The 21476-nt window shown below is 34.2% G+C and overlaps 3 protein-coding genes across 6 annotated transcripts; 2 read left to right on the top strand and 1 right to left on the bottom strand.

The window, feature by feature from the left end:
• Positions 1-1983: 1983 nt before the first annotated feature.
• LOC111016483 (pumilio homolog 12) lies at positions 1984-9646 on the top strand. 3 transcript variants are annotated; one of them, XM_088124909.1, is made up of 7 exons: positions 2163-2469; positions 3214-3854; positions 3945-4855; positions 4996-5158; positions 7042-7205; positions 8022-8283; positions 8984-9646. In XM_088124909.1, the coding sequence occupies exons 2-7, from the start codon at positions 3315-3317 to the stop codon at positions 9089-9091; spliced, it is 2148 nt and encodes a 715-aa protein (XP_087981035.1). In that variant the 5' UTR covers positions 2163-2469; positions 3214-3314; the 3' UTR covers positions 9092-9646. The 3 variants fall into 3 exon arrangements, with proteins under 3 accessions (XP_087981034.1, XP_087981035.1, XP_087981033.1); XM_088124908.1 differs by lacking the exon at positions 2163-2469 and adding an exon at positions 1984-2141 and having other exon boundaries at positions 3214-4855; XM_088124907.1 differs by having other exon boundaries at positions 3214-4855.
• A 2429-nt stretch (positions 9647-12075) lies between these two features.
• On the top strand, positions 12076-14855 carry RLP46 (receptor like protein 46). The gene has a single exon (XM_022291995.2). It carries the CDS (start codon positions 12133-12135, stop codon positions 14578-14580), a length of 2448 nt encoding a protein of 815 aa, XP_022147687.1. The 5' UTR covers positions 12076-12132; the 3' UTR covers positions 14581-14855.
• On the bottom strand, positions 14420-17167 carry LOC111016556 (nuclear polyadenylated RNA-binding protein). 2 transcript variants are annotated; one of them, XR_015791323.1, is made up of 3 exons: positions 16044-17167; positions 15013-15143; positions 14420-14560 (listed from the first exon to the last, which is right to left on the bottom strand). XR_015791323.1 is itself a non-coding variant. In XM_022291996.2 (2 exons), exons 1-2 carry the CDS (start codon positions 16388-16390, stop codon positions 15080-15082), a joined length of 411 nt encoding a protein of 136 aa, XP_022147688.1. In that variant the 5' UTR covers positions 16391-17165; the 3' UTR covers positions 14827-15079. The 2 variants fall into 2 exon arrangements, 1 of the variants encoding a protein (XP_022147688.1); XM_022291996.2 differs by lacking the exon at positions 14420-14560 and having other exon boundaries at positions 14827-15143; positions 16044-17165.
• Positions 17168-21476: the final 4309 nt, after the last annotated feature.

Below are 21476 nucleotides of genomic sequence, written 5' to 3' on the forward strand. Positions count from 1 at the left end.
TCATAAGTTTGACTGTAGAGTTTCGAGTTTTGGTCTTTTCCTTCTCGAATTTTATTGTTAAGTCGCTTGATATTATAGCAAAGTGGAGATGGAAGATTGCTGAATTTTTTGTGTTTTTACTTATGGAGGTTCATATGTGGAAGTAGATGAAACTCGTGTTTGTTTGTCTTTTTTTTTTTAAACTTCACAAAATCTTTTTTGTTGATCATTTATGCACGAGCCGAGCATATATATTATGGTTTAAAATCGATTCTGCCTTTTGTATTCTTCTAGAAATCTTGAAAACTCTTCGTTTTCTCCCTCACTCCAGGAAAGATTTTTGTTTGTTATGTGTGATTATGTAGGCTATTTTATTTTTCTTTTTATTTTTTAAAACATCAGTTTGTTTTTTAAAGGATATTCTCGAAACTCGCAAAGAAAAAAGGAAATGAGTTAGACAAAAAGAGAAGAAAAAAGAAGTAACTTTGGACAAAAAGGAAATGACCTAGGCAAATCTTTTTTATCGATGACCTTCGATCTACTTGAATATGATCATTACGCTTCAACCAGGTTATTCTATTCACCCTCTTAGAAAGAAAAGAACTTAAATCAAAATACTTAATAGCATGTCGATACATTTATACAAAACTTCTACCCCGAGCACACGCAATGGAGCCATAGACAGTCAAGTAAAAGCGAACTGGGTTCATTTTTTGAAACAGAATGTTAACCTTTTAAATGTAAGAATAATGATACAGATGAATCATTATCGCAGGGCATAGAACTAAACAGAATGTTAACCTAACTAATAGAGGAAACCTCTCAACTGTATTTTCCCTGTTTCTTAAAAAAAATGTTTTTTTTTACGACATGAACCACTTGGAATAGATTAAAAGTGAGCAAAACTAAACAGTAATTGACATATATCTCCAACAAAGAGGTTGTGAGTTCGATCTACCACTCTCACATCGTTGTACTCGAAACAAACGATTAATCCATTATGGACTACACGAGACTCCAATAGTTTATTGGATAAATTGATAATCAGACATTCTCAGCCCACCAAGCAAAATCAATAGTTTCTTGGTCACATAAGCTAAAATTAAAGTTAGTTTCGTTAAAGAGTGTTTCTACGAAGTAGAACTCATAATATAAGATTTTTATGAGGTTGACCTTGAGACGCCATTCAAGTAATCATTTATATATATATATATATATATATATATATATAATCTTTTAATTTACTTTTATTGGTTCTTAAAACGTGGCTATATTATTTTAAAAATCTAATATTTCTTAAAAAAAAAAAGAATATACAAAAAAATAAAGTTATCAAATAGTCCATATTATTTATATTCAAAATTTATCTATATGAATTAGGTAAGACCATTAGTTATTAATGAATGGTGTTCAAGCAGTTAGGTTCATATTTCCATATTTTTCTCTTAATTTCATGGAAACTTTCATGCTAATAATATAATTCACAGTAATTATTCTTTACCACCTAAATAAATTAAATGTATTCCATAAAATTAGATATTGACTCATTTAGATATTTATTTCCTCTAAACATGTGAGATTTAAATTAGATTTAAATTTATTTCTCGAAGGTGAGATAATATATTAGAGTGGAATGAATTTTTTCCAATATAAACTATAAAATCAATCCCTCTCCAATATCTAGATTTTATTTTTAATTTCGAATAGCAGAAGATCTCTAGATAATAAAATCTATACCAACATTGAACAAATCTCCAACACCAAAAAAAAAAAAAATCAATATCAAAATGGTTACCAAAGCATGGAAATGGGTATAGAAAAAAAATCATTTTTTTCCAAGAAAGAGAGAGACTTTGAAGGTCAAACATTAGAATAATACGAAATGTTTGTTCATACAACAATAAAAAAAAAATATGAAAAGGGGAAGAGGGATTGCAATAAAATATTCCAAAAACATTATTCTGAGAGAAATTTGATTCTTTGATTTGATTTGGATTTTTTTTTGTTGGGTTGGTTTGATGACTCCAATTCTCAAAACAAACAAAACCCAAAAGTGTAGGCTCACACGCAGAGAGTGAGAAGCGAAAAATAAAAAAGAAAAATTGAAAAAAGAGAGAGAGAGGAAGAAAGAATGGAAAACGTAACACTCCAAATCCATGCAGGTTACTCGATTACTATCCCCTTTTGATATTTTTGCCAATCTCTCTTTATTTTTCCTATAATCTCTCCCTCTTTAATCCCTTCTATTCTTCTTCTTCTTCTTCTTCTTTTTCTTCTTCTTCTTCACGCCGCCTCTCTTCTTCACCTCTTTGCCTTCTCTCTGTATTCCCCTCTATTTCATTGGATCATTAATGAGAAACCCACATTTTGTTTTCCAACTTCTTCGATGAAAAACAGTTCCTTTTCCTGCACATTTTTGCCCCTTTTGGCCTTTTTCCGTTTCTCACTGATTCGACTCTTCTGACGTGCTTTTCTCTCATCGCCAACTGGGTTTGTTTCGATTTATTGCCATCGATCCTTTGTTTTTGTTTTTGTTTTTTTTTTCGTTGGTAGCTCTTGTGATTACTGATTTCTTTTGATCAAGTTGTGTGACTCTGTGACCCTGTTTCTGATTTTGATGATCGGAAATTTTGTGGGGGCTTTTCTTGATATGGATTTTGATTTTCTTTTTGGGAATTTTGTGTGCCGTCTGTTTACATTTTGTTTCCTTGTTCTTTTTTTTTTTCCTTTTGTTTCGGCTTACTGTGGAGTTGGAGTCTGATTGATTTTTGTTGGTTTTGTGCTTTTTGCTTGAAACCATTCTGGAGGAGTTGTTAAATGTTCAGAAGAATTTTGTTTTTTTAGTCTTTATCGATGTGCTATTTGTACTGTGTTGAAGGGAACACTCTATTAGTGCGCGATCGTGATGAGTACGTGGGTAGGCGATATTTTTGTAGGATTATGATTGAATGGTTTGGTTTAAAATGTTATTCTTCTTTTTATGCGTTGTGGGATTACTGTGATTGGCTTATTTTTCATTGCAATGTAGGTTAGAATTTTGTTTGAAATGTGATCGGATTGTCGATATTAAAAACTGATTCTATTACTGAGCGAGTATGTGGGTAGGTGATTTTTTTTTTCTTTTTTGTAGGGTTGTGATTGACTTACTTCTTTTCAATGTATGTTAGAATTTACTTGAAATATGATCTGATCATTCGGTCAATACTGAAAATCATGTTCCTTTTGCTTTGGCAGGCTGAAGATAGAAACACTTGTGCCATTCGTATCATTTATTCTTTAGTGAAGGGATTGCTTGATATTTTATAGCACTTGGTTAGTTCTTATCAGTTATAAGAATGGAAGAGATGGGAACTGAACTGGAATTTGATGACCTTGCAAGGCTTATAGGCGATGAGATTCCAAATGTTGGATCTGGAAATGCACATTCTGAAGAAAAAAGCTTGTCTTCAATGTCTGTGAATTCTTATGGAGGGCCTTCGTTTGGAAAGCTCCATAGAAATGGGAACTTGATGGATGGAAATATCCCAATGAGTAGACTCCAGCAATCACCTATGGATCAAATTCTAACTAGGCAAAATACTATGCCAGGGAACCAGTCCTTGACATTTGCATTTGAAAAATTAAGCTTAGGTGATGAGGCGGTGGCGGCAGTGAAGGGGCATGCTTGGAAGTCAGTGCCGGGTCATGCCGTCCTGTTGGATGACCATTACTCAGACAACTTGAACAAGCAATTTCTCAATATGGATGCATCAATGTTAGCTCCTTGGAGTTCTTCAAATCACTTGAATAGTGGTGTTCATGATCCTTATATGACAAGACTTGGCATACAAAACTCTCCCTCAAGACATGTACCTGAACAGTACAAGAAGTGGCAGGTTAGTCACCTTCAGTCATTTGAGACTTCCTCCTCCCCAACTATGCCGTTAACTCACGAGGTGGCCAATGTGCCTGCTCCAAATTTGCAGTTCCCTGTCACATCTCATCGTCAGCAAATATACCATAATGGGCGGTCTCCTCTTCGTTACATACACCCACAACAGGTAAATCAACGTCAAATTGGTTGGGAAGAGGAACAGTTTTACAGGATCCAGGAGCAGCACCCATACCTGCAGCATCTTCATAACCAGCAATTGGAATGTTTGCTTCCAATTCAACCACATGAGAATATTACCAGTAGGACTTCATGTCAAAATCGTAAGCAGCAATATTTTGAGGTTCCCATTTCTCACCATCTTGAGCAGTCTGATCATGAACCATCTTGGAAGACGTGTGCATTTCATAGGGGTCCAAACCAGTTAAGTCCTGTATTTTCAACACATTATATGGACACAATTCAAGGTATGGAGAAAATTTCCTTTCCTAGAAAGATCCTTGCAAGGAATCATGGACTGAACACGGTTGATGCTGTGAGGTTTGTGTCTATTGGTGCTGACAAATCACCTGCTCATGTCAACCAAAGTCGAATTGTTCGCTCAAATAGCTGTATTCGGCACAACAATTTGGCTCCAGCTACCGAATGCATTTGTCATGATCACCTTGGCTCATCTGCTTTGTACTCTGATTCTGCAAATTTTAAGTTACTGCCTGACAAACTTAACTCTGTCAATGAAGTCCGGGGCAAAATATATCTCATGGCTAAAGACCAGTATGGTTGTCGCTTCTTGCAACGAAAATTTGTAGAGGGTACCCAGGAAGATATTGAGAAGATTTTCAATGAGATCATTGATCATGTTGTTGAGCTCATGACAGATGCTTTTGGAAATTATCTAGTACAGAAGCTGCTTGAAGTTTGCAATGAGGATCAGCGGATGCAAATTCTTCATAAAATTACGAGGAACCATGGTGAACTTGTTATAATTTCATGTGATGTGCATGGGTATGCTCCTTTTCTGTCATTTTCTGTGTCACAGTTCAAACACAAGCACTTTATCCTTCATTGCACTTCCTTTCTTTCCTTCCCTTTTTTTTTGTTTTGTTATTTTAATTTTCTTTCGTATTCTTCATTCCCAATCACAGGACTCGTGCTATTCAGAAGGTTATTGAGACTCTTAAAACTCCAGAACAAATTTTCATGATTGTCTCTTCTTTAAAGTCTGGTATAGTGACTCTGATGAAAAACATAAATGGCAACCATGTGGCACAACATTGCCTTGAGTATTTAATGCCTGGTTGCAGTGAGGTGAGGGATACACTATATACATCTCTTTCTTTGAACTTGTCTGTTTCATGTGAGAAGGTGCTGACCTTTTCATCTGTAGTTTAGAACAACAAAAAGGCTTTCAATATCTGTTTGATCAAACCAAGTTGTAAACTAAAGCCTATATGTAATGCAACAACGTAATTTTGTTAAAAGGAGGTATTATTCAAAAGATTCATCAAGAAATCCAACTTAATGCCCTCATCATATGCCAAAATCATACATCCAAGACCTTTAAGATATAGGTGTATATTCACATGAAACCAATTACAATAGTATTTCTTCAATCTGAATTTATTTTCCCTTTTATTCCATCTTTCTGGGTATTTTTGCAATTTTTATTCAACGTGTTCCTTTGGTTATTTCCCATTTGGGAAAAAGCGTAGTCCAAAAGTTTTTGGTTGGTCTTTTACTTAGTTTACTCGTAACATGAGGAACGAAAGGGCAGCCTGGGGAATTTTCTAGCACGTGAGGTGGTACACTTGGGATTAAGTTAGTTAGTCAGTAATACTGCATGTAGTAGTAGTAATTCTTTAAGTAAAGAGTTTGAATGGGTAGAGTGACATGAAGCAGGGAGTTTAGAGGGATGTCAGTGTATGGGGAAGGGATTTGATTGAAAATCTGGAAGCAGGAGTGGCCAAGTAGGGAGCGAGGGAAGACTCTTAAATAATAATAAATATCTTCCCAGTTTTTACTTCATTTTTAACCTTTCATTTCTTTTTCCTCAAAGCTTTCTTAGTCTTTTCTTTAGTAACCTTTAACCTTTCCATGTTGTCTTTAGATGTGCAAAGAAAATTGGGATGTATATTGTTTGACAAAGTCAGGCAAGTGGAATGCTGTAGGCGGAAGGAGAGGTTGAGACTTAGAGGTTATGATAAGATAATTATAAGCACCAGAATTGTCATCCTATGATGCTTGAACGATTACTTTAGATTTTTGTTTTTGACTTGCAAGAGAGATGATTCAGATCAGACATGGGGGTCATAAGAGTGCATGGATTCATTGATTGTGCATCCATTTCCTGTATTATTACGTCCTTTTAGCTTAATATGAGAGCTCAGCTCTTACATGCCACATAAGCTTTCCTAGAGGATAAATTGCACATTCTTCACTTGACCATTTAAAAATAAACAAGTGGACTAGAATCTAATTTATGATTGACATAGAATCTACTATATGAGATTTTTGGTTAGTGCATGTGTGCTGGGGAATCTCCTACTCATTATTTTGGATTGGAGCCCCTTTTTGTATAGTTAGTGGTGAGGTTCCCTCATTTTGGGCTGGTTTTTTTTTGTATCCCTTGGCTCAGTCTTTTGTTCTTTCTTTCATTAATTTTTCAAAGGAAGGTTGGTTTCTCATAAAAAAAATGTTGTTATCATTTGTTTTTGCATCTCTCTTACTTAATCATCTGGAAAATTACTTCTTCTCAACTCCTTGTGCTCCCTCTCCCTTAAACTTTAAAAATTGACGAGTGACAAGCAGTTTTTTTGTCAATGTTTTCCATAGATCCTTATTGTATTTCATTAAAAGGTCTGTGGTAATGAGATATATCATTATCAACAATCCTTCTAGACTTGGATGCTGTCTTTTCAGTTCAGTTCAGACTGTTCCTACAGAATAGAATATAGTATTTCTGGCCTTATTGATTGGTGAATTTTTTTTCCGTTCCATGTGATGTATGGTGAAAGTATATATGATTTGTAGGGCTGGACTCATTGACCTTTCTATCAAGGACGTGTACCACCCCCCCCCCCCCCCCCCCCCCCCCCCCCCCCCCCCCCCCCCCCCCCCCCCCACAGTGAGAAAGGTTCAGTTTTTTAAATGGTTTATTTGAAATTTAATGCTGGTGATGGTTTTCTCCGCAGTTACTGTTTGATGCTGCAAGAAATAGTTGTGTTGAGCTTGCAACCGATCGCCATGGTTGTTGTGTGCTTCAAAAATGCCTCAGTTGTTCGGATACTGGACTCAGAGATGATTTAATCAGTGTGATCACTCGAAATGTTCTGGTCATTTCCCAAGATCAATATGGGTAATATATATGTTTTCTTTCAAATTTAATCCCAAGCTCTCGCTTAGTTGATGCAAATAATGGCTATTGTTAATAAATGAATTTTCATCAGACAAAAATCTTTAGGTAATTTTGTGGCTTAGTCACTTGGATTGATCCGTGTTTATTTAATTTTTTGTTCCAAAGATCCTAGTTTGATTTATGATTCAGAATCTTAATCTTAAGAATTTTGTATTTTGCATAGCCACAGGATCACGGAGTTCATGTTTAGCTTGTATGATCCGTTTAGAATTTCAGAATTTAAAAGTCTCTGTTTCTGATGTCTTTTGAATGTGTAACCGGCATGTATGATATCGATTTTGTTTTTAATTTTTTTTCTTTCAATTATGCTTGCTTACTCACAATCTTTTTATTATATTGTTCACCTTCTTCAAAAACACATTTACCTTCTTCCAAAAATTATAACAAAATAAAGATACACGTAGGCAGAAGTAGCGACAGAAGTATTATTTATATATAAGCTTAATTTTCAATAACAGAAACGAAAAACAAAATTGCTCTCACGTCGGCGTTGCTGCTTGTTGATTTCAAACTTGCTTTAAGAGTCCACAAAGTTTCGTGCCTGATACTTTTTTGCTGTTTATAAAAATAAGGGTCGCTGTGAGACAAACTACGATGACTTCAACTTGTTACTATTGTTGTGCACCCACAAAATATGTGCCAAAATTACATGGTTTCTCTAGACACTTGACTGCATCTTGGAGATGTATTGGAGTTGATTTAGAACCATGAATTATAACTTACAGGTAACATTGCATTAAATTCTATTATATGCAGGAACTATGTTGTGCAATTCATCCTCAAGATTGATCTTCAATGGGCTACAGACGAAATACTCGAACAGCTAGCGGGCAGTTATGGGGACTTGTCCATGCAGAAATACAGTAGTAATGTCGTCGAAAAATGCCTGCAAGTTGCAAAGGAAGGAGAACGCCTCCCTAAAATTGTGAATGAACTGATAAAGGATCCACGATTTGATAAAATCATGCAGGACCCGTATGGCAATTATGCAATTCAAACGGCGTTGAATCAATCAGAGGTTAGCAGAGCCAATATTTCCATTCTCTTTTTCGGTATCTGTGTTCATGTGTGAGGAATGTGTGAAATCAGGATGTTTGATTTTGTGTAGGTTACTTGGGAACATAATACTGACTTAACTTGTTTGTCTTCTGTTGTGTGTTTGTATCTTTTGGTTGCTATTTGAAATATTACAATTAAAATCAAACCTCATAACAAACACCCTACATCCCCTGTTGTGATGTCAGACCAACTAGAATCGGTTACATTATATGAATGGTCAGAAAAAAACTCCAGATTGAGAGCACCATAGAGAAGCATTATGATTTACAACGTCCTATCTTTTAAACCACTCAAGCAAATTTTTCTTCAAAGATTTCTTTGATTTCTTTCAGACCAAATGCTCTAAAAGAGTAGCCCTTACAACACTGACCCCACAACCTTGCTTTAATTTCCAGCTTTGGACTGCCTTTAGCTTTCTACAAGAACATCCTAAGACATAGGTGCTATGGCAATTCAATATAAGGTCTTTCAGTGCATGTATTCTCTTTCTTAACTGGTCTTTAAGGTGATGAAACTTGATTGAAAATTTAAAACGAAAAGCGAAAGGATGAAACAAATGAAGGCAGGCTTTTGGAAGCGTCTGTTTTGAGTTTTGACATTAACAGGTGCTTGTCGAGCTGATTTCTAATACGATCAGATCAATGTGTTCTGCCTTGCAGGGTCCTCTTCGTGCTAAATTGGTGGATGCAATAAGGCCACACATTCCTGTACTCAGGACGAGTCCATACGGGAAGAAAGTCCTTGCAATGGTTGGAAAATCTAACTAACCGGTTGCGTCGAGAGCGCGCTTCTAGTCTTGGTAAGATAGCAAAACTAGTGTTTGTTTTCCTTCAGAACTTGTTTTTTCTTTTTTGGGGTAAAGAATTTGTCTAGGCCAGTTGTATCTGGAAAGAAACTCATCAAAGGTGAAGATACATCCATATCTTCACTCCTAATTGTTGTTTTTGGTTAAAAGCTTAGGATGCGTAAAGGCTCGCGTGTTGTTTGTTTTTGTTTGTCTTTGTTTTTTCGGCATAGTAAATAAAGAGGTGAAGGTATAGAGAGAGGGGGGGGCTATGGAAGTGTTGTACATTTGTTGGGATTCTGTTTCTGAAGCTCAATTCATGTAGAAGAAGAAGGGTAAATGTGTGATAGAAGAGAGGCCTTTTTTTTTGGTTGAAGAACCGAAGTAGCTTAGCTTTGTACCATGCTCTGCTGCTATCTTTTTTTGGTTGGGGCTGTGTAATTAAATTGTCACTCCTGTGAATTATTAACAATTTGGGCTCTGTTTATTTTTCTGCCTTGTTTTCATTTTTCTATAAAGAGTTGCATTTGGTTATCAATCTATGATTTTAGACAACAAAATCTCTCTCTCTCCCTTATGAATTATATGTTCTCTTTGATTACCACGATGGTGGCGTAGTGGGCTTGTGGTCGAATGGGGATACCCCTCCTTGGTTCGAAGGAGGGTGCATAGTCAGGGCTTCCTCATTTGGGGACGAGTCTCGCAACTTTAGTTATAGTGTTGGGTGGCCATCGACACTCCATGTTATGGGTATCCAATTAGCAAAACTGCATGATATCGATTTTGAATTATAAAAGAAAAAGTATTATATTTGATTGATTTATTGTTTTTTAACGAAGAAAATGATTTGGCATATTTGATAACATTTTTGTTTTTTATCCTCAATTTTTAAAAATTGTGTTGGTTTACTAATTAGACTTGATAACGATTTTGTTTTTTATCCTCGATTTTTTAAGATTATGTAGGTTTACTAATTAGACTTTAGAAATTGTGAAAGTATTAAAAAAAATTAGTTTTTTAAAAGTGGTTTAAAAAAACTAAAAAGAATAAATTGAGAATGAGGATCAATTTTTTATATTTGCTTACCATTTATGTTTGGGAACTTTAGGGTCCGTTTGACATTATTTTCATTTTTTATTCTTAGTTTATTTAGAAACATAAGCGTTTTGGTAAGTATTTCGAGAAACGTTTTTATTGGAAATAACAAATTCAAATTTCGGATATTTAAACCAAAAAAGAAAAATTCATATAATAATATTTTCTTTCTTAATTTAAAAGTATATAAAACACATGTTTCTATTTCTTTTTTCAATTAAAAAAATGAACAAAAAGATAGTTACAAAATCAATTCTTAAATGTTAAAAGATTTTTTTAAAATTGATTTTAAAAATGAGCTTGATTTTTTAGATAACAATTACTGTATCTATGTATTATAATAGATATAACTTCAATTATTCATCCTATGTTTTCTCTTCAAAATATAATTTTTTTTAAAATTCAAAAACTCATAAATTAATTTGATTTACATTACAGTTGATTATTTATTTTATTTTATTTTTTTTTTTGACAAAGACATATTGAGTTGATTTAGATAACAATGTTATACTCTCCTGTTAAATAAAGTATATCTTATACAAAAATGGTATATAATTTATTAATACAAGCTTGACCAATCGATCAAAAAAAATAATAATAATAATAAATAATACAAGCTTGACCAAAATGTATATAATAATTTAGTGTTCGTCCAATTAGAGAATTCCTAATTTTTTCTCTTTGGAATTTGGACTCGTGCCAAAATTTCTTGGAAATATTATTCTAAAAATTGACCATTTTGACGAGAAATTCCAAACTAAATTGCATTTCTTGTGTAATTTCAAGGGAATAAAGATGATCATGAATATGAGACAATATAAGTGTTTATTAGTAATAAAACATAAAAATGTCATCATAAAATCCAACATCTCAAATTTCCACAAATTATTATTTCTTTTATTTATTTTCCCCCCTCCAAATTAATCAAAATAATGTCATTGTTCTTTTTATTCTTTTTGTTTGTTTATTACACATTAATATTTAAATCAACATAAAATGAAATGTTTTTACCATAATTCTTTTTTAAAATTGGAATTATCCCATCTTTTAAAATAAGAAGGAAACAAAAGAGAGAGAAAAAGAAAATCAGTGCATGGATGAGGATTTCTCACCGTGAATTTGGTTATAAAAGTCAATTCAGCCGCTAAAATTGACTGAATTTTTATTTTTTCTTTATGTGCATTTCTTTTTTTTTTCAAGAGAAGAATCCAATATTCCAACAGTAGAATATTAAATTTTGTGCCAGATAACTCATTTCCTCTAAACTCTTTATTATTTACCTTCATTTTAACTCCAAAGGTTTATCTACCTTTTATATTATGTTTTAAAACCTGAATTGATGTAAGATAGTCTAGTTAGTTACATTAAATATATAGTTTAAGAGGTAAAAGATTTTGAAACTTATACAAATTAGACTTTGATAATCTATGAAATTATAAATCTATAGCTAAAAATCAATAAATTCCATAGCTCGACTTTACAATTTCGAGTCATAAACTGTCTCAGTCGAGCTAACTTGGGTGGTACATCAATCGACATATTACTTATTTGGTACACAAATCTTTTAATGTCGATTAAGTTCTCGAATTCATTCTTCTCTGTCTTTTGTCTTTTGAACTGGGTAGAGCAGAGCAAAATGAGAAGAATTTCCATCTCCTAAGCCAAAAACCAAATTTGGACTAAATATTGGAATTTTTGCACATGGCATGGCCCACCATATATCACTTGCATAGAGTGGTGCAGTTGGAAGCTAGCAAATAGTCAGCTCTAAAATCTCTTATTTTTCCATCTACTTTCTCATTTTCTCCAATCACGGACCATTGACTTTGAATGTTGGTCTGTTGCCTCATCAACTGTATTTTCCTCCTCCTCTCTCTCTCTGTATATCACAACTTCAAATGCTCCATATGAATCTCTTCTGCTGCATCCATGGCAAACTTCATCTTCTTCTTCATCTTCCTCTTCTTCGTCCCGGGTCTTTTGTCGTGTCCCGACCGACAAAAGCAATCCCTCCTCCTCTTCAAGTCCTCCCTCCTTTCCTCTACAGTTTTTCCCAACAGCTCCATTTCTGTCTTCTCCTCTTTGGACTCCTGGAACTCCACTTCAGATTGCTGCCATTGGGAAAGAGTTGTCTGCACTTCCCCTCTGGATTCTCGCCGGAGGATGGTTCGCGGTCTCAATCTTTACTCTTTGAGGATTACTGATGATCCATTGCCACTTGATGCCACAGCATTGATGCCACTTTTCAGCATTAGAAGCCTGATGTTACTTGACCTTTCTTCGAACTACTTCGAGGGTGGAATCCCGGGAGCCGGGTTTGCTAATCTTAGCAAGTTGGTTTATCTTGATCTGATGCAAAATAAGTTCGGTGGCTCCATCCCTCCGCAGTTGTATCGTCTGCGATACCTTCAATATCTCGACATGAGCAGCAATTTGCTTGGTGGAGCTGTGACTGAGGAAGTGAGGTTTCTTGAAAGCCTGAGAGTACTGAAGTTGGACAGCAATTTACTCGGAGGGAACCTTCCCAGAGAAATTGAAAACCTGAAAATGCTGCAGAAACTGTTTATTCGCGGCAACGGGTTCGTGGGCGAAATTCCCCCCTCCATTGTCAATCTGAAATCTTTGGAAGTACTGGACATGAGGGGCAATAAATTTTCAATGGGGATTCCTTCAGATATTGGAACTCTGTTCAACTTGACCACTTTGGCCTTGAGCAATAACAGACTGAATGGCACAATTCCAATCTCAATACAGCACATGGAAAAGTTGCAAAAACTGGAACTGGAAAACAACTTACTTGGAGGGCAAGTTCCGATATGGTTGTTCGATATGAAGGGGCTCGTAGATCTGCTGATTGGGGGCAATTTGATGACTTGGAACACCAGTGTTAAAAGCGTAAAACCGAAGATCATGCTTTCTCAATTGTCGTTGAGATCTTGTGGGCTTGTAGGAGAGATCCCAGAATGGATTGCTTTGCAGAAGGGTCTGAATTTCCTGGACTTGAGTGAGAACAAACTTGAAGGAACTTTTCCTCAATGGCTTGCTGAGATGGATTTAGGTTCCATTATTCTCTCAGACAACAAACTTTCGGGTTCTCTTCCTCCCCGTCTCTTTGAGTCGAAGAGTTTGTCCGTGCTCGCCCTGTCTAGGAACAGCTTCTCTGGAGAACTTCCTAAAAATATTGGTGATGCCAATTCTATAATGCTGCTAATGTTGTCTGGAAACAATTTTTCTGGTGAAGTTCCAAAATCGATCTCAAATATTCATCGCCTACTGCTGCTGGACTTATCAAGAAACAGACTATCGGGCAATACATTCCCAGCTTTTGATCCGTATGCATTTCTTTCCTACATAGACTATTCTTCAAATGAGTTCTCAGGTGAGATTCCAACAACCTTCCCTCAACAAACTAGGATCCTTTCATTGAGCAATAACAGATTTTCTGGAAGCTTGCCCAAGAACCTAACTAACTGGAGCTTGCTCGAGCACCTCGATCTCCATAACAACAATATCTCCGGTGAATTGCCCGACTTCCTTTCCGAGCTCCGCACACTTCAAATTCTGAGTTTGAGAAACAACTCCCTCACAGGTCCAATCCCAAAAAGCATCTCCAAGCTTAGTAGCCTACATATACTTGATCTCTCCAGCAACCATTTGGCTGGAAGAATACCGACCGAGATCGGGGAACTAAAGGGAATGGCTGAGAGACCGAGCACATTCTCATCTCTCTCTGATGATCTCTTCAACATCTTTATTGAGTTCAATGACTTGGTAGTAAATTGGAAGAAGTCAATCCTGGGTCTTCCTACCAATCCGAGCCTCGACATCTACGTATTGTTAGACTTGTCCGGGAACCATCTTAGTGGAGAGATTCCAACATCAGTCGGTAATCTGAAGGGCATAAAGCTTCTCAACCTGGCATACAACAACCTGTCTGGAAATGTACCATCAAGCTTTGGGAACTTAGAGAATGTGGAGACCTTGGACTTGTCTCACAACAAGCTCTCAGGCTCAATCCCAGAATCACTAGTCAAGCTGCGAGAGTTGACGGTTCTCGACGTGAGTAACAACAAGCTCATGGGCCGGATTCCAGTTGGGGGACAGATGGACACCATGAACATTCCAAGCTACTATGCCAACAACAGCGGGTTATGTGGAATTCAAATCCAGCAGTCATGTCCAGATGACAAGCAACCAGCAAAACCAGAATTGGAGGAAGAAAAGGCAGAGGTGTTTTCCTGGGTAGGTGCTGGAATCGGATTCCCAGTTGGCTTTGTGTTTGCAGTTCTAGTTGTTTTCATGTCCGGGTTATTTGGTCCACTAACACCACGTAGACGCAGGAGCATCGTTCGCAAGCCTAGAAGGCGAAGGCCATGAGTTTCATCAAATAAACCATACGTAATGAACTGCTGTGGATCAAATAGTCTGCATTTTAAAAACACTAAAATGCAGCAATATATGATAAACAAAGTCCATGCCTCATGCGTTAGGCAATATGCATCAATAACTTCCACAATCATGGAAGCTTAGTTAATAATTCAGTCATAATTTACAGAGCAGAAAATTCTCTAGCAATCTAGTGAACAATGAAATTTGTTCATGTCAGAGAAACTAAGTGACAACTTTTTGAGTAAAATAATTAAATTAGATAATAGTGGCACATTATTGGTAAATAAAGATGTATTTTGCATCTCATTCTTATCACATATTATCATGTGAGAAATGAAAACAATGAAGCACCAAGGAATGCTAAATCTAAACTTTCAACCACAATACAGATTTTTAGGGATGAATATGATTGTAACGGACATTAAGTGGCCTTCATCAGCAACTTCCTCTTCCTTCTAAATTTGAGAGAATAAAATATTGAGCAATTTCACAAAATAGTACAGATGCAGCTTCTGTTATCCTCATCTTCATAGTCAGTATCTTCACCCTCACTGTTCCATAATAAAAAAAAAAAAAAAAAAACCCACATGGAAAAATTCAGTTATTCACACAAAAAGTTGACTTGATAAACTGAACATGCAGAAAACAGCAGTTACCATGCGGAAAATTCTTATGGAGGACTAGAAGTGTTATTTTTCTAATCGGAAGTGATTTTTTCTTTCTTTAAAAGTTCAAAGTGACAAAACGTTTTTTTAACCAATTGAAAACACTTCTTAAAATTTACAATAATCAGGAGTTAGATGAAGCATTTAATTAGTTTTCTTCAACAAGTGTTTCACTTAGAAACACTTTTTTCAAGTCCATTCTATTTCTTCATACCATTTTTCCCACATCTGCATGGCTAAAACTATACAACTTCATTATTTTAAGGATCCGTTTGATAATTGTTTCGTTTTTAATTTCCTAATTTAGAAAATTATGCTATTTTGTACATAATTTTCTTAGTGTTTTCACATCTCCTAAAATCACATTTTAACTTTAAGCCAAATTTCAAAAACAAAAAATACTTTTTTGTTTTTCCCAAAATTAGGCTTAGATTTTGAGAAGTAGATAGCAAAACAAAGAAATACATGGGTAAAATTAGTCTTTACGAGCTTAATTTTCAAAAACATAAAACCAAAAACAAAATTGTTATCAAACGGGACCTAAGTAATTCAAGAATTTGCATACCAGTACATATTATAAAATCAAATAATTTAATATAAGTAAGATACTGTATTTCAATCATTCAGATGATATTTGATTTTTTCAATCATGATCCAGAAGATGTAAAAAGCAGAGAGCACAGCCCCTCCACTCCTTCCAGGCCCTTAACTTTCAAATGGGAGAGAGAGAGAGAGAGAGAGAGAGAGAGAGAGATAAAAATAGAAGAAAAGGGTAAAAGAAGTTACCTAGGTTCAAATTCCCTGATCTCAACAAGTTCTTTGCCTGAAAAATCCATCCATTGTACTTTTTTCGCATGTTTCCCCTCCGGGGCACCCAACTTCAAACTTGTCTTCCTCAGACTGCTCTTGATTCCATACTCAGGTTCCTGCTCTTTGTCATCTCTGCACTCTTGCTTGAATTCAAAGGTATCAACAATGGAAACAGAAGTTCCAATGACTGCCTCAACTTCTGAAGGCAAATGTGGTGAGTTTTCCAATTTCAGTGGTACTGATCCAGTGGTATTTATTTGAGGGGAAGGTTGGCAGAGGCAAAAGGATGAAGGACAGTGGATCTTACACATCCAAAACCTCATTAAAATCAAGAACAAACCAAAAAACGAAAAAAAAAAAAAATTGACTTCTTACTACTTAATCATTCTAAAATTAGCCCATTTAACCACCAACCAACAGAAACATGAATCTCAATCAAATCACCACCCACATCAATCCACAACTCTAAAACTCAAAATTAAGAAATCCCAGAGAAAGCAAGACAATCCCAGTCGAAAACATGGATAAAATGTTCCTAAATCCAATTCCCCTGCCACAAGAGACGAATCCCAGAAAGAAAAAAAAAAATATCCTCCAAACAAATCTTGCAAAATAAGTATCAACGAAAGATCAATCGGGGAAGGCAAGTACAAACCCAGAAAGCAATCGTGAATTTGATCCCTTTTCAACATATAATTTCCTTCGACGACAGGGGAAAACGAAATGGGAATTGTCCCACGCAACCTTTAAAGTTGGGCAGAAGGCTGTTCGTCCAAAATCGATCTTGTTTTTATTCCCATGAAAGATACCTTTATCATTATGAAATGCTAATGCAGAGAAAAAACAGAAACGTGCGGCGTAATCAAAAGGCGGCCATAACCTATTTTCCTTCCTCAGGATTTCATCATCCGTTGCCCAAATTGGAGAATGAGATGGCGAAGAAGAAGATGAATGAATGGGTAACTGAGATTGGAAGTTGCAGAAGAATGGGAATCAGATTGAAGTGTAATTTGCCAACTGAAGAAGAAGGCATTACAGTGGAAGTTGACAGTCGTTCTCTAACTGTCAAAATTATTCTCCCAATTATCTACTTTTTATTTGGGGCTTTAATTAAATCTTATTCTTGTCTCTTAACTTTGGTGATGGTATCTACTTGGATTATTTTATAAGTTATAATTTTGTCTTCAAAATATTTAAAATTTTCATGTCTCAAATAGAACAAATAATCTAGAACTTAGTAATCACGTTAGAGCTTAGATGTTTGAATCATCCACTTGTATTTTCAACTTTGATTCATTTTAATTATTGTACTTTTAAAATGATTATTTTGATTTTTATACTTCTGACTTTTGTCCATTTTAATATATGTATTAGGGATAGCAAAAACAAAAATAAAAAATAAATTCGAGACTCAACCCCGTAGATATCTAACCCGAGTCGAGAACGATCGAATTGAAGAATCTCTGGTTTGACTGAGGGAGGGGGCAGGGATGGGAAGGTCTTCATTTCGTATTTTAATATTTTAATATTATTATATATAATAATATTAATATATATTAATTTTTATAAATACTTTTTTAATTTAAAACAAAAATATGAGTTTATAACATAAAACAATATATTAAAGATTTGTCGAATTGGAAAAACCAACGCTTTAATTAAATTTTACATTATTTCATAAAAGAAAAAGTTTATACGTTTTTGTTGGTTATATTTTTTAAATAATTAAAATATTTATAAAAAAATGTTGGGGACGGTTCTGGGCGGGATGTTACCGCAGGACGTTTCCCACCTTGTTGAAATTTTCTGTCTGTCTTAATATCTATACTTTTCTAAAAAGTGAGATTTTCTGTTCGTTCATTTTTATTTTTCTCTCATTTCTTTCCATCATAATTTTAGCTTGGCAATTCACTCGCTAAATTTCTTGAAATGTAGTCATAAATTTGTATTAAAGAGTTTTTATTAGGTATAAATTTGTATTAAAATTTTAAGAACGTGAACTAAATTAGTCAATTTTAAGAGGTTAACTTTGAGGGCATGGATTCAAATGACATGACACAATAAGATTTAATATCTTTCTAAAATATGTAGTTATGTTAAATTAGAGGTGTTAAAAAAAACCGACAATTTAAAGAACTCAATCCTTTAGGTCATACAATCCTTTAGGTGATATAAAGGCTTGGTCAAGATTGGGGTACCAATTTTTCGAATCGAGCGGTTCGATTCGATTTGGTTATTCAACCAGTACCAAACCTATTCAATTCTTTTGCCTCGTTTACTTCAGTTTTTATTTTCTTCCTCTCAACTCGATCTCAATCTCCCTCCGATAAAACATAAGTATATTTCTTTAAATATGATTTTCGTGGATTATTAAATACGGTTTTGATTAAAGTTTTGTTATACTTTTAAGTTTTAAGTACGCACTTTTTGTTGCAGAACTTGATCAATGTAAAATGGTTTGAACTTCATGGATTAAATCGTTTTTATTCATATAATTATAGTTCAGTAGTAAAGATATCTATTTATTCTCTTGGAAGTATTAATAAAATGAAAACTATTATGTTTCCAGAAAATGTATTTTAACGTTTTAATTTTTATGATTAGAAAAAACAATATAAATAAAAACTAAAACACAATTTTAGACTCCATAAGTTGCCTTTTTACAATATTTTAGCTTTTATACCAACTTTTTTTTTTAAGAATCCATAACAATATTTTACTTATGTTATGGGAAGAAAAATATAGAACGGACAAAGCTACAGAAGGGAGTCGCCGAAGACCGTCGGCCCGGGCCAACCCAGATCGACCCGTGGTCGGTGCCAAGGTTTGGCCGAGAACCCTAATTTGATTCCCCTCGATCTTGTGCAGCCCAATCCGAAATCCTACCTGATCTCGACCCTTGATCCGACATTAGGTACACAACGAAACACATGGACGAAGTAAGCCAAACCCTAAACACAATACCCTACACCTTATACTCAACTACTCCGATCTAACTTAAGCATCGGAGTCTATGTGGCAAGAACCACACTGGCCTTAGTGCGGTTCTATTTTACAAGTCTCGTCGATCTCTTTGTCTATTGGTACCAATTTGACAGAATCCTAAAAACCAAATTTCTGCATCAACAACTTTCATTCAAAATTTTTAGCTAAAAAATCTAAAAGTAGAAATTGTCGAAGATAACTAAACTCGTAGGTAAGTCATATATGATCGTCCAAAAAATGAGAGCTAAGTTTAAATCCCTATCCCACGCATTATGAAAAACATTTGTCCAAATAAATGTTTGTAAACTTGTTTTTAAACTAGTTCGTATACTCTGACCTATTTGTAAACTAAACAATATTGATGGATTATAATTATAGTAATTATAGAATAATCGGTACTATAAAATCTGTTATATTTCCAATTAATGTTTCAGCTTCTTCTTATTCTTATTCTTCTTTTCTTTTCCTGCCTCCGTCGAATTTGATCGGCATACATTGTGTTCTTCCATCCCAAAATTGGGCCAGATTTTTCTCTAATTTGGGCCGATTCTTGTACCCATACAAGCCCATTTTCCAACCCACTTTTTTTTGTTTTTTTGGCCCATTTAGTCAACGTGCCTTTAGAATTTATAAAGTAAAATTTTCACACATTTGTTTGAATTTGTATATATGGTTTTTTTTTTTTTTGAAAAAGTATATATGTATAATTAATAGACCGAGGGTTAGTTTCTCGAATGTCATCGTATTTAGTATCCGAACGAAATCACATCATCACTTTCCAAGTAAATCAAAGATGAGGTCAAAATAGAGTTCGTCTTACAATTAATTCGGTACGACAAAAGTCTCTTCGAACTCATTTATGTCACTAACACTCACTTTAATTACTAAATATTTTTTTGAAAAGTTAAAAGAATAAGAAAAATGTACATTAGTATGTAATTGTTTTTGGGAGATACTTAGTGACAAAAATAGGACATCGAGAGTATGGCTTCCGCATATTTTTTTACAAACTCACTTATTCTAAAACTTATTTTGAACTCGTAGCGAAGTCTTCCTTCAAAATATACACGTCGCATCGTCTTTTTTAATCAATATATTCAATTTAACATAAAATTTTAAATCGCATCATATTAAACCGAATCCGATGTCATTTTCGAACTTTTTCATTATGTTCCAACACCCTTTGCTCACCATCTTTTTCCAAGTGTTACTTTTGTTTCCAAAATTCCATTTCCATCATTCCAACCTTTTTTCCCCTTTTTACCCTAAAGTAGGATCTCATTTTTGCAATCTCTATTATATTTTTCGTAATCCTATATTTTGTGGATAACTTTATTTTCAAATTATATGATAGGTTGTTTTTGTTAAGGTGAAATTAGTTGGAGAATCGAATTATCACCTTCACATGTTATTGAACTAAAAAAATACAGTGATTTTTCTCTCTTTTAACATTACTCATCATCTCTAATGTATTTATCAGATTTATATTTTATTTCATTTTTTTGTTTGCTATATATATATATATATTTAGACAATGTGCAAAATAATTTAATCATGCTTTGAAGGTATGCATAAATTTATAATTATAAACTTTCCAATATTATGCGGCAGTAAATAAACGGTTTACTTTAAAAACCATTATATAATTTATCATTAATTTTTCATCATTAATTATTTAACAAGAATTAAAATTTGTTTAGAAGACTCACACTCAATCTGCCATATGTATAGCTTCAAATACATGCATTATTGATCATATAACTACGCATTTATTGGTAATGCAAAAATAAATGCAAATAAGTAAACGACTTAACTATATTAGATTTATGTTTTTTTGTTGATAGTTTATTAAAAATTAAGGTTAAATTATATATTTGGTTTCTATGATTTGGACGTAGTTTTAATATATTTGTTGGTTCCTATAGTTTTAAAAGTTTCAATTTTGTCAGAACTTAATTTCAATTTAGTCTCTATGGTTTAATTAAACATAACTAATCCTTAAGCGGTCTCTTTTGACCATTTGAAAAAATCTCATCTAATTTCCTATATTTTTTTTACTCAACATTACCAAAATTGAAAATTTTAAATTACATAAGACCAAAGTAAACCTAAGTTCAAGTAGAGATAAAATCGAAAAATTTTAAAATTAAAATAACCAAATTTATAATTTAACAAAAAAAATAATAATAACAACAATCACTAAAATAGTTTTTAGTACAAACTAACGGACAGTGAAAGTAAGGCACACGAAGAAAAAAAAAAGTAAAAAAGAAAACTACGAGAAAATGACTAACATGAACCTAGCTTAACGGTTATCGAGATGTACTTTTTTTCTCGAGATCTGAGGTTCGATCATCCATATCTTCAAATTGTTGTACTAAAAAAACTGAGAAAATGGGTTCAACGTACATGATAGCTATATCT

The sequence above is a fragment of the Momordica charantia genome (assembly GCF_013281855.1).
Source record: "Momordica charantia cultivar OHB3-1 chromosome 6 unlocalized genomic scaffold, Mcharantia_2.0 BLBB01000006.1, whole genome shotgun sequence".
Lineage (NCBI taxonomy): Eukaryota > Viridiplantae > Streptophyta > Magnoliopsida > Cucurbitales > Cucurbitaceae > Momordica > Momordica charantia.